Below are 11,942 nucleotides of genomic sequence, written 5' to 3'. Positions count from 1 at the left end.
GACAGACCCTCCATCGACGCCCCATCGACGCCCAGCCATCCAGGGCCGGCTCTGGATGGCAGCTCACTATTCTGCTCTGCCTGCGTTTCTGCACCTCTGCCTGATGCCTAAGTGGGTGCAGTGGCGCACGCCTGTCATCCCAGCTACTCAGGAGGCTGAGATCTGAGGATCATGGTTCAAAGCCAGCCTGGGCGGGAAAGTCTGTGAGATTCTCATCTCCCATGAAGCACCAGAAAGCCCCAAGTGGAGTTGCAGCTCAAGTGGTAAAGCGCTAGCCTTGAGTGGAGAAACCTGAGGAACAGTGCCCAGGCCCTAAGTTCAAGCCTCAGTACCAGCACAGAAACACACAGACACACGCACATGCACACACATGGGTGCACACATGCACACACGCGCACATGCCTGCACATGTACACACATGCGCGAGCAGTCTGCATGGGCGGGTAGAGCGGCTACAAAGGAGCTCTTGCGCCCTCTGCTGCTCAGTTCTTGAAACTGCAGTGCATCCGCCCAGCTCTCAAGGGGGCCCTCCAGGGAGGGGGGAAGGGGGAAGGGCAAGAAGGTGGGGGATGTTGGCTAGGGGGGCTGCCCATCAGAATTTCCCAGTCCCAGAAGCAGGTGACAGGGATTGTAACGGATTTCCCTACCCTTCTAGAAATCTTTGCTCTCCCGGGCACCCCCTTCCGGCCCCCTCCTAAGTCCACTCAGCCCTCATGGGGGTAGGCTACCCCCATGAAGGTCACCTGCCCCTGGCCGGCCTCATCCCCAGGGCCTACTCTCCCAGGCCTCCCATCAACCTAAGAAAACAACAGCGCGCAGAGTCAGCGCCATTGTGGACGAGGAAAGGTGGTGAAAAGATCCCCGGTGTGGGGGGCACTGATGTCCCCCAAGAAAACAGGGCCAGCAAGGAAAACAGAGGCTTGCACTTTGAGTGGGGCCAGTGGGGTGAATGCTGGCCGATCTGGGGGGTCCCACTAGAGGAGTGGGGTCCTGCTAGGGGGCTTCTTACCTCATTCCTCTGGGAAGAAAAAGTCCCCAGCCAGAGGTCAGTAGAGAGGGCGGCGCATGGGCCTTCCGGCCCCGGCTGGCTTCAAATCATGATCTTCGGATCGCAGCCTCCTGAGTAGCTAGGGGTACAGGTGTGAGCCACAGGCACCCGGTGGGAGCAAGGCTGCTTGCTGGTGATGGAGGGGGGGCTGGGGGACTAGAGATTCCGGGGGTTAGTAGGCATAGCAGATGGAAACTGTCCCCTCACCGTTAGCTCCCAACCGAGGCAGAACGGCTGGTATGAGAGAAAGCTTCGTGTCTGCTCATGAAGCCCCATGCTGCCTCGCCAAGGACTTCCTGGAGAGGCCTTCAAGGTCACCATGAGAAGGTCCACTGAGGCCACAGAGGTGATGTGGTCAGAAGGCCATGGTGTCTGGATCCCCCTTCAGGAGTGACAGCCGATGGCAGGTGGCACCAGAGGGACAGTCGGGCTCCTAGTTTGGTAATGGGGGGAGGGGGTGTCCAGCTGCCACACCGCAGACACAGGAGGGCATCGAACCCCAGACCTGGAAGAGCTCAGCCACGTCACAGCGCCGGACGCAAGGGAAACGGAAACGGCACACCACAGAGCCGGAAGAAGACACAAGACACGGCGTGAAAACGGCAGGATCCGCCCTCGCCAGGAAGAGTGGGCGTGGTCCTGGGACTGGCGTAGCTCAATTTTCTACCCGCTCAGAAGGAACAAGAGAGGCAGATGCTGGGAGAAAGTGCAGACACTGTTCATGACCATAGCAGAGGCAATGCATTTCCCCACCTGGCTTCACAAAAGCGCAGCGCTTGGTAAGTCAGAAGGGAAAATCTGTATAACCTATCATCCGCTGTGAACATTCCTACACACCTACCTTCGTGTGTGTGTGTGTGTGTGTGTGTGTGTGTGTGAGAACATGGAGGCTTGAACTCAGGGCCTCATGCTCGAGCTTGGCCTTTTTGTCCCAGACTGGTTGGTGCTCTACCACTTGGCACCATAGCTCTACTTCCGGCTTTTTGCTTATTAACTGAAGGTAAGAATCTCACAGATTTTCCTTCCTGGTCTGGCTTCAAACTGGGATCTTCAGATCTCCTGAGTAAGCTAGGATTACAGGCGTGCGCTATGGGCCCTGCCTTCATTTTCAAGTGGCTCCATTTCTCATTACCGACAAAGGAGTAAAAATGAACACACCAAAATACAGTTAGTCTTACTCAGTAGAATGGAGGTGGGTCTGATCTTGCTTTAGAATTTCTACAGTAAGAAATAAGACGTAGAAATTTTGTTTTACTGAGCTCATCCCTTTATTACAGAAATGAGAGCATTCACAGGAACATGTAGCAGTACAGAAAGAGCTAAATGGGGGAGGGGGGGTGTGCATTAATGTCCTTTCCAGTCCCTTTCTGGGGACACCCTGTCTTCAGATGACGGCTGCCTGTCAGTCCTTGAAGCCTGCCACCTGGTGGCCAGATTGCAAAGTGCAGCTCCAAACTAGCCAGAGCTCTTCGGAGAGAAATAAAATTAAATACGTGGACTTAAAGCAGTGAGCACCATGTCCCGACTTGCACCCTCCTGTTGTGGTGCTGCGGCCCAGCACGCCACACGAGACCACTTTGGAGAACTGGGTTGCGCTGTGTCATTTCATTTCAGGGTTTAGCCTCACTCGGTCAGACCAATCACCTATTTGGAAATCTGTTCTCCTCGTATTATTTATTTTTGTCACAAGCACTCTACTGCGTGAGCCACACCCCCAAACCTTTTTGTGTTGTTACCCCTTCCCCACCGCCCCCACCAGCGTCTTGTGTTTCTGCCTAGGCTCAAACCCCACCTCCGCCTCCTATGCAGCTGAGATTACAGGTATGACCACCATGTTCTGCTTGTTTGAGATAAGGTCTTCCTAACTTGTTCTCTGCACTGCCTACCCTCAAATTGATGGCTCTATCTCCACCCCCACCCGGAGTAACTGGAACCACAGGTGTGCATTGCCACACTCAGCCCTGGACACGCGCATTCCGTGGGTGCGCTACCCTGTACAGCGTTGAAACTGGCTTCCTGGTCAGTGTCTCAATGAACCTGGCCAGCAAGGGTTCCCATCGTCCTCGTTCTGCAGGCGAGGAAGGCGAGGCTTAGCCAGGCAGGGCTGCTTTGCAGAGCCACTGAGGCAGAGCCGGAGCCGGGCCTCTTGGCCGGGTCTCCACCCTGCCCTTGCCTCCCGCCGCCTCTCCGGGCTCAGCCGAGTCCCGGAGCCTCCCCTCCTCCATCAAACCACGACCCACACAGCAGTGAGAACCCGGGTGGACGGCAGGGCAGGGGCTGCCCCGTGCACACAGCAGAATGGGGGGCGCCCGCTGGGAACCACACTGCGTGACGGGAGCCAGGCGGCCCCTCCCGCCTGGCGTCTGGGCTCCAGGAGGTTTTCTGTGGTGAAAAGGCCCCAGCGGGCGTGGTTTATAAAGGGCTCCGGAGGCTAGGCGTCCGGCTCCCGGGCCCTGTTCTCTGTCTACTTCCACAGCAAGCTCAGGTTGGCGCCTCCTCCTCTGGGAAGCCCGTCGGATCCGCACCTCTCTCCTCAGCCCTGTGACCCAGAACTACTGGGTACAAAGTTAGGGGTGGCTCCAGAATCCCCTGCCTACAGGACCAGTGCTCTTGAGACAATCCATGGTGCAGTGAGGACGCATTGTATGCACTGTGGGGGAAACTGAGGCACGGGGCGAAACCCTCAGGGTTCTCTGACTTCCGTTCCTCGCACCCCAGATACAATAAAAAGCCCTCCTCCGGGGCTGGGGATCTTCCAACCGACCACCTGCAACTTGTGCTCTGGGTGTCTGTAAGCAGGGAGTGGGAGATCTGCTGACACCAACCTTCCAGAATCTTCCGGGCAGGGCAGACTCACTCAGGAGGCCTCGGAGAACTCAACGAGGTGGTAGTGGATGCTAGGAGAGCTCTGCCCATGGCCAGCCCCCAGGGGGAGCCTGCCCAAGAGAAGGAGAAGGGTCAGGGGGTGGCAGGCCTGGGACTTCCCTGGGGAGGGGGCGGCAGATCGTCACCCGGTTCCTATCCCCATTCCCGCCCTCACCCCTGCCTCAACACACAGGTCTGCATCCTGACACCCTCAGCCGGCCGCTCCCACCCTATCCCCCTCCTCACCCGCCTGCCCACGCTGGCCTCCCGTCTCTCTCTCCAAAACACCCAGCTGGTTTCTACCACAGGGCCTTTGCGCATGCTGTTCCTCAGCCCAGCAGGCTCGCTCCCAGGTCTGAAATGGGGAGTTGTCTCCCCCTTGTTCAGTTGCTCAGGGAGAATGTTTTACAGGCAGCCGTGTTTACTGACAGCAGTGCTGTGACTTGGGGTGCTGGCCAAGGTCCCAGAAATACACCAGTGAAGGCAACCGATACCCCAAAAATGTTACCTCACTCAGGGAGAATACCTGGCATACCTGGCCATGAATGCCCACACCCACAGTCCATCTGTACCACAGTTGGTGTGACTGTACCCCCCAAATTCTCTCTGAAGGTTCACCTCCTGGGTATAAGCCTACTCTGAATTGCTCTGATGCCTGCCTTCCCTGTGTATGGCTCATACATTCTGCCTCAGGGCCTTTGCTTGTGCTGTCCCTTCTACCTGCACAGCCTGTCCCTCATGGACAGGACAGCCTCCTTCTTACTGTTTGGTTTGGTTTTCGTTGCCAGTCCTGGGCCTTGAACTCAGGACCTGAGCACTGTCCCTGGCTTCTTTTTTGCTCAAGGCTAGCACTCTGCCACTTGAGCCACAGCGCCATTTCCGGCTTTTTCTATATACGTGGTACTGAGGAATCGAACCCAGGGCTTTGTGTATATGAGGTGAGCACTTTACCACTAGGCCATATTCCCAGCCCCAGCTGCCTCCTTACTAACGGAAACTTCTGCCTTCTCCGGGAAGTCCTTCCTGCCTGACCACCCCTGCCTCTTCTGTCCCCCTTACCACCAAATCCGGCCCCCAGAAAAGTACACCAGGGTCCACTGGCTTCCACTGCATGAAGCTTTCACAGGCCAGAGGCGTGCCACTTTTGCTCCCCAAAGCTCCCTGGCACCAAGGGTTTGTGGTTTTAAGATTCCACTACACAAGCTGGGCTTGGTGGAGCCTGCCTGTAATCCCAGCTTCTCGGGAGGCAGAAACAGGAGGATCTTGAGTTTGAGGCCAGTGTGGGCAAAAGTAGTGGCAAGACCACATCTCAAAAGCAAAACCAGGTCAAGCCCGCGGCCCTGAGGCAGGCCCTGGGTCCCCGGATTCACACACAATTCCATTTCCTGGTGCCCTGCACCATGTCACAGCGCGGTGACAGGGCCGGGCCTCAGGGACAGTGAAAGGGCACCGCAGGGAGACAGCTCGAGGCAGGACACCTGCTGGCCGAGAAGGAGGGGACCAGAGTCATGGTGTCCAGCAGGGAGACAGATGGCAGGCATCGGAAGAGAGGGAGAGGAGGCCGCATGCTGGCCATCCCCCTGCCCCAGTCAGGTGACCCCCCTCCCCACGCCCTCCGGCTCCTCCTCCTACCGAAGGTTCTGGAACCGCCGCTCTATCTCTGCCAGTGACTGGCCTTTAGTTTCAGGGACGAAGAAGTAGATGAAGGCCAGGCCGAGGGCAGCGGTCAGCCCGTAGAGCAGGAAGGTCCAGGACAGGCCAATGGCACCTGGGGACCCAAAGGCGCGCGTGTGGGCCAGGAGCTGGGGCACCTGGCGTGGCCTGGGTGGGGCAGGAGTCAGTTACCCCCCGAAGCCTCTGCCACGGAGCCAGGCGGCCACAGAACACAGCCACCCCCAGAGTTAAGGCTGTGGTGCGGAGACCCCAGCACTGAACTGTGGCTCAGGAAAGCCAGCTCCAGCCAGCTCGGCCTGGGTCCAGGAAGACACGGCCACGGCTCGTCCTGGGGGGGCGAGGAGGACGGGAGGAGGCGGGAAGGGACCCGGCTCTGTGCAGGATCTGAATGCCTTTCTCTCCTCGACCGACCAAGGTCGCATCTCCAAGCAGCTTCCTGGCCCCAAAGCTGGGGCTGAGAGCGGGAGGACCAGCTCCCATCTCCTGCCTCCCTGGCGGGACTGAGGGAGGCTGTGTTTCTGGTCTACCGTGGAAGGAGCCCTAGGAGTCAGAACAGCCAGTGGTTGGCTGGAGGACAGGGGGATGTGATCTTGTTGAGCCAATCAGGGGTGATCCCAGGAAGTCCCAGGAACTCTCAGGGAACCAATGGGAAAGCTGCTGCTGAGGCGAGCCGGTCACAGGCTCTGCACACCCTGGGGCAGGCCTGCCTGCACATGAAACTCAGGATGGCTGACACCTGTGTTGGGGCCTTGGGGGTCACCGCTGCCTGAAGCCCCCGTCTCCTCTCTTCAGTGCTTTAACACCAAACATTGCCTTCTGCTAGGAAGTTGGGCTGTATCGGATTTCCTGCCCCTTAGGCCTGGCAGAGCCGTGAGCTTTGGCTCTGTATGGATCGAGGTGGGACTGGGCCCAGGCGGGGCCCGGGGACAGGGCCGGAGGACTCACCCAGCAGGTGCAGGAAGGAGAGGCTGACAAAGAGGTTGGTGGCCCAGTTGAAGCTGTTGCAGAAGGCGAAGGCCCTTCCTCGGATCTCTGCGGGGTAGATCTCGCTGAGAAGCAGCCAGGTCACTAGAACGGGAGGTTGGGAGGGCTGGGGCGGGGGCCTGGCAGTTCAAGGGACCACAGTTCAAGGCTATCTATCCCTAGCAGAGTTATCTAGACCTCATTCCAACCAGGAGAGCTGGGAGTGACAGTGCACGCATCTCATCCCAGTTATTCCTGGACTGTAAAGAGAAAGATGTGGTCCAGACCATCCAGGGCAAAAAAAGGGGAAACCCCACCTGAAAAACAACCAAAGCAAAAAGGAGTGGCTTCACTGGGAAGGCGCCTGCCTGGCAAGCATGTGGCTCTGAGTTCAAATCCCAGGACTGCCAGGACAAAATCTAAGTGTGGACCACAGTCAGGGTGTGGCTCTGGAACTAGCCTGGAAGTCCCCAAGGGGCAAGAAAGCTCCAGGCTGTCCACCTCTCCTGCCTGCACCGACCTGGCTTTAGACTGCTCACAAAGTAGAGGAGAAGGTTCCAGATTCACCTGCCGGAAATCCCCCTTACCTGGCCCAAACCCCAAGGAGAAGGCGCTCACAAAGACCAGCATGCAGGCCAGCGCGGCCCAGCGAAGCAGGAGGCGCTCGGGGGCGGGGCTCGGGGGCTCCGTGACGCCGCTGCTGACTCCGGGATGGGGAGTGGTTGTCCCCGCGGGTGACGAGATGGGCCGCCGTGGGTCCCTGCTGGCTCCTGGTTGGGGAGGGAGGGCAGTGCCTCCCGGGAGGGCTGTCTGCCGGGCGGCACTCGGTACGGCCTGGCAGCTGGGGCCCAGGCCCACGGGCACCGCCAAGCTGACCAGGCCTATGCCGCTGACCGACACGGCCATGAGCGCGCACCCCGCAAGCAGCAGGGCCCTGCGGCCCGCACGCTCCACCAGGCCCAGGGCGGCCAGGGTGGCGGCCACCTTGGCCACCCCGAGCCCCACGGAGGCCAGCACGGCCGAGGACCCCCCGCGGAAGCCCACGGCTCGGAAGACGGTGGCGGCGTAGCTCAGCACGTTGGGCTGGCCCGTGAGCTGCTGGAAGAGCACGAGCCCCAGGCCCAGCGCCGTCCGGCCCCGCATGTTATTCTTGGCTCTGAAGAGATCCACGAAGGAATACCGTGGCCGTGGGGGGCCCGGCGTGGGGGGCTCGGCGCCGTGCAGCGGCACGAGGTCCCCGAGGACAGCCGCGTCCTCCGCGTCCGCCGGGAGGAAAAGGAGGCTGACGGATTGCAGGCCGGCCGGCGCCACGGCCCAGCCAAACATGTGTCTCCAGCCCCCGGGGGCCCCCGCCAGGGCATAGCCGAGGGCGTAGGAGAGCAAGATGCCCACGGTGATGCCAGCTTCGTACAGGGCCACCAGCACGCCCCGCTGCCGCGGCCCCGCCAGCTCCGACACGTAGATGCAGCAGGCCATGGACGACACCGAGATGGCAAAGCCAACCGCCAGCCGGCCCAGGATCAGCCAAGCCGGGGAGCCGGCCAGGCCCAGGCCGAGGCTGCCCGCCAGCAGCACCGCGTTGCTCCCGAGGAGGGCGCGCTTCCTGCCGCAGCCGTCGATGAGGGCGCCCCCCGCCAGCGAGGCCAGGAGGGCCCCCAGGAGCAGGCTGCTCACCGCCACCTCGCGGCCCCAGCAGCTCAGGCCCCACTCCAGTGTGAGGGGCAGCAGGGCCCCCGAGATGACGGCCAGCTCGTACCCGAACGTCAGGCCGCCCAGCAAAGACACGCACGCGCACAGCGGCACCACCCGCGCCGGCCGGCCTGCAACACAAAACGGCACGGGGCTCACTCACTCGCCTCAGGACAGCCTCCGCCCCGTATCCGTGCACCCCGCCACCCCTCGTCCCCTGCCCAGCCACGTGAGCACGCCAGCTTAGGGGGAAGTCACGCGACACAGAGCTGGCTGTTGGCAAGTTCAGCGTGAAAAACGACTTCCTTATGGGCGGCTCACACCTGTCACCCTGGCTACTCAGGAGGCTCCACGGTTCCAGCTAAATCTGGGTAAGAAAGTCCGTGAGACTCTTATCTCCAATGAATCACCCAAAAGCCAGAAGTGCAGCTATGGCTCAAGTGGTAAAGCAAAAAAGCAGAGAGATCCCAAGTTCAAGTCCCAGTACTGGCACAAAAATATATGAAAAGAGCCAGGTGCCCCTGGCTCAGGCCTGTCATCCTAGCTATGAGTGGAGGCTGAGGTCTGAGGATGGTGGTGTAAAGTCAGCTGGGGCAGGAAAGCCCATAGTTGAGGGGTAGAGAGCTTGCCTAGCATGCGTGAAGCCCTGGGTTCGATTCCTCAGTATCACATAAACAGAAAAGGCTGGAAGTGGCGCTGTGGCTCAAGTGGCAGAGTGCTAGCCTTGAGCAAAAGAAGCTCAGGGACAGTGCCCAGGCCCTGAGTTCAAGCCCCGGGACTGGCAAAAAAAAAAAAAAAAGAGAGAGAGAAATGCAGGTAGGGGAGTCTGGGCACATGATGTCTGACATGGAAACACCTGTTCTTGTGTGTTATAATCATGTAAAAGACTTGTCTGTACTTTGTCCATGCCCGGAGACTTTGTAGGAGGCTGAGTTTAAAGGTGACAGGCGAATGAATCGGCAGAGGAAATCACAGGGAGCCCAGAGGTCCGGTAGCATGTTTATCACTGGCTGCACAGCGCCAGGGTTACAGTGAGAACTTTTTTGCTTTGAAAAGCATGCAGTTTGGCTAGAAAAGCCCTAGTGAAGCCGGAGCTAAGGCATCTGGAGAGGTTGCAAAAGTAGACCTGGGAGCTCAGGGCTAGGATCCTCGTGGGCGGTGCCTAGGGGGCGAAGCCTGGGTTGCAATGGAGGCCCCAGGAAGTTAGAGGTGCCAGGAACGTGGGCCACCTGCCAAGGAAAGGCCCAGGCGGCCTGAGAGAGGTCATGGGGCTGTACCCAATGGGGCCCCGCCCCTCAGAGCTCAGTGGACGGGCTGTTCTGTGCTGGTCCTGGGGCTTGATCTCAGGGCCTTGCACTCTTGCCTGGCTTTATTTATTTATTTTTAATTTTTTGCTCAAGGCTCGGACTCCACCACTTGAGACACAGCGCCACTTCTGGCTTTTTGGTGGTTCACTGGAGATCAGAGTCTCACAGACTTTCCTGCTCTGACTGCCTTCGAACCACGATGCTCAGACCTCAGCCTCCTGAGGAGCTGGGATGAGAGGTGGGAGCCACTAGCAGCCTGCTGTTCTTTTCGTTTTCCTGGGGGCTCGTGGTTCATAGGGCCTGAGTCTCAGGGAAGTGTGAATTCAGGCTTTGGGACAGGGCCCAAGCTGTGACGTCCATGGTGATTCCTGGAGTGGAACTGAGCATAGTTTGCGGGAGGAGACATACTTGATGCATCTTGTTAGTTTGAGACTGGAACAGGGGTGCAGTGGTTAGGGTGTGGGGAGTTAGCATTCTTGCCATGCAGCTGGGGCACCAGGTGGGGGAGTTCTGGAGACTCACTGGAGGGAGAGTATGCCTTTGAAGGTTGAGCCTGGTGCAGGGGTCCCCTCCTCCTTGGCTCCCTCCCTGAGCTCCTCCACCCCAGCCTCACCCCACACCCAGAACCAACAGAGAGGAGGACGGAGGACGGAGGACGAGGCATGCAACACCTGCAGTCGGAGCCAAAATAAATAACTCCTCCCTGTCAACAGCGTCGGTATGACACTCTGTCCAGGTGCAAAGGCTGACCAACTCCACGGAGGGGAGAGCACAGAGTCCCCTGCCAGTCAGTCCCTGGGCTCCTGTTGAGCTGAAAGGGAGGACCCCTCACCTGGTTCCCTCGGTCCAGTGGGAGGCCCAAAGTCATGGTCTATCATCCCACTGTCTGCTGGGTGTGGTGGCTCACACCTGTAATCCCCACGCTCTGGGGCAGAGGAAGGAGGATCCAGAATCGAAGGCCAGCCATGGCCAGCCTTCTCTAAAAGAAAAGGAGGAAGGATCACAGGTGTGGGACTTGAGCCTGCACAGCAATAAGGGCCTCTGGGAACCGCCACCACCCCCTTTCTATAGAGGGGGAAAAGCAGATTGAGGACCGGAACAGCCTCTGACCCGCATAAGAGCGAGGGAGGCCTGTGAGGTACAAGACAGAGCTGGGGTTGGGGTGGGGGTAGGGGGCAGAGCTGGGGAGGAAGGGAAACTCCCGGGAACCCAGTGGCAGGCAGAGTCTTGGGGCACCACTGTCCCTCCTGGTCCTGGCTCATCTGGGTATGCACACCTGTTGTTGGGGGGTTCCCCCATCCTCTGTTGGGGAGCTCCCCCTCCGCCCCCAGTCCCCTTGCTGACTCTACAGCACAAGCAGAACCATTTTACAGGCAGAACCACAGAGGCACAGAGAAGCCAAAGCACTGGGCACAGCATCTATGTCACAGGGCCGGGATCTGAGCAATCTGCCCTCTTTGCCAACCCTCTCCAGTGTCTGCCACCTGGAAGCTTTTCTCTAGCCCAGGGCCGCAGCTTCTCCTTCCCATCCCTCCGTCTCCGCCTCTCCGGGGAGGAGGGATGCTTGCTTGGTTTTACTGAGCATCTACTTGAGGAATCTTCACTAAGGAACACGCTGGCAACCCCAGTCCCCGCGGACAGACCAGCGGTCCCCGTGGGTCCCGTCCTCTGTGGCCTCCTGGGCCTCCGCTTCCTCCTTTCCCAGGCCCGGGACCCTGGGAATGCGCTCCGCCCCCCCTTGTCCGGCCCGCCCCAGCCCGGCCCGGCCCGGCCCAGGTCGGAGGCTCCGGGACCCGGGGCGCGGGCTGCGCTCGGGACTTACCCATGGCGAGGGGCGGCGGGGACCAACTTCCCGGCCCGCGCGCGGGCCTCGGTCCACCCGGGGCGCGGCCGCCACGTCGCCCGCCCTGGCCGGAGGCGGAGGCGGGACGCAGGGAGTCGGGACCGCCCCGCGGCCGGCGGCGGAGCTCGGGGCCTCCACCCAGGGGGCCCGGCGCCCGGCTCCCCTGTGCCAGCCTCCCCCGCCGCCGCCGCTCCCCAGCTTTTCCTGCAAGCCGGGGGGCGCGGGGGGGGGGGGGGGGCGGGGGGGGGCTCCCTCCCCTGCCACAGGGGCCCACTCAGCCTGCTGCACACACCCATGCACACGCTCACACAAGTGCGCACACCCATGCACACGTGCGCACATCCACCCTGACCTCGCCTGACCGTCGGTGAGGAGCTAAAGCATGCCAGCCTGCTTGCCCAGCCAAGCTCCACCTGACTTACAGGTTCCCCCAGCTGGGGGTGAGCGGTGGGGGAGGACCAGAGCCCGGGCAGACACTAAGCTCTGGCTCAAGGCTAACCTCTGCTAAATCCCCAATCCCAGACCGGTGAGGTGTCTGAGTGCTTGTTGCTTG

General features: G+C 60.2%; 1 protein-coding gene across 2 annotated transcripts; it reads right to left on the bottom strand.

Annotated features, from left to right (window-relative positions):
* Positions 1-2,344: 2,344 nt before the first annotated feature.
* On the bottom strand, positions 2,345-11,423 carry Slc2a10 (solute carrier family 2 member 10). Of its 2 annotated transcripts, XM_048349558.1 has the most exons (6): positions 11,369-11,423; positions 7,138-8,370; positions 6,533-6,655; positions 5,546-5,681; positions 3,874-3,984; positions 2,345-3,116 (listed from the first exon to the last, which is right to left on the bottom strand). In XM_048349558.1, exons 1-5 carry the CDS (start codon positions 11,370-11,372, stop codon positions 3,906-3,908), a joined length of 1,575 nt encoding a protein of 524 aa, XP_048205515.1. In that variant the 5' UTR covers positions 11,373-11,423; the 3' UTR covers positions 2,345-3,116; positions 3,874-3,905. The 2 variants fall into 2 exon arrangements, with proteins under 2 accessions (XP_048205515.1, XP_048205514.1); XM_048349557.1 differs by having other exon boundaries at positions 2,345-3,984.
* Positions 11,424-11,942: the final 519 nt, after the last annotated feature.

The sequence above is a fragment of the Perognathus longimembris genome, chromosome 6 (assembly GCF_023159225.1).
Source record: "Perognathus longimembris pacificus isolate PPM17 chromosome 6, ASM2315922v1, whole genome shotgun sequence".
NCBI lineage: Eukaryota > Metazoa > Chordata > Mammalia > Rodentia > Heteromyidae > Perognathus > Perognathus longimembris.
Note: the sequence above shows the minus strand (reverse complement) of the source record. Positions and strands in the feature narration are given on the sequence as shown.

Bases quoted from the DNA above. Each gene is read 5' to 3' on its own strand.
- Slc2a10 (XM_048349557.1), bottom strand. The intron at 6,656-7,137 runs GTAAGGGGGATT...CTCCCGTTCTAG, and splicing joins CTCCTTGGGGTTTGGGCCAG to TGACCTGGCTGCTTCTCAGC. The intron at 5,682-6,532 runs GTGAGTCCTCCG...TTGGGTCCCCAG, and splicing joins CTCCTTCCTGCACCTGCTGG to GTGCCATTGGCCTGTCCTGG.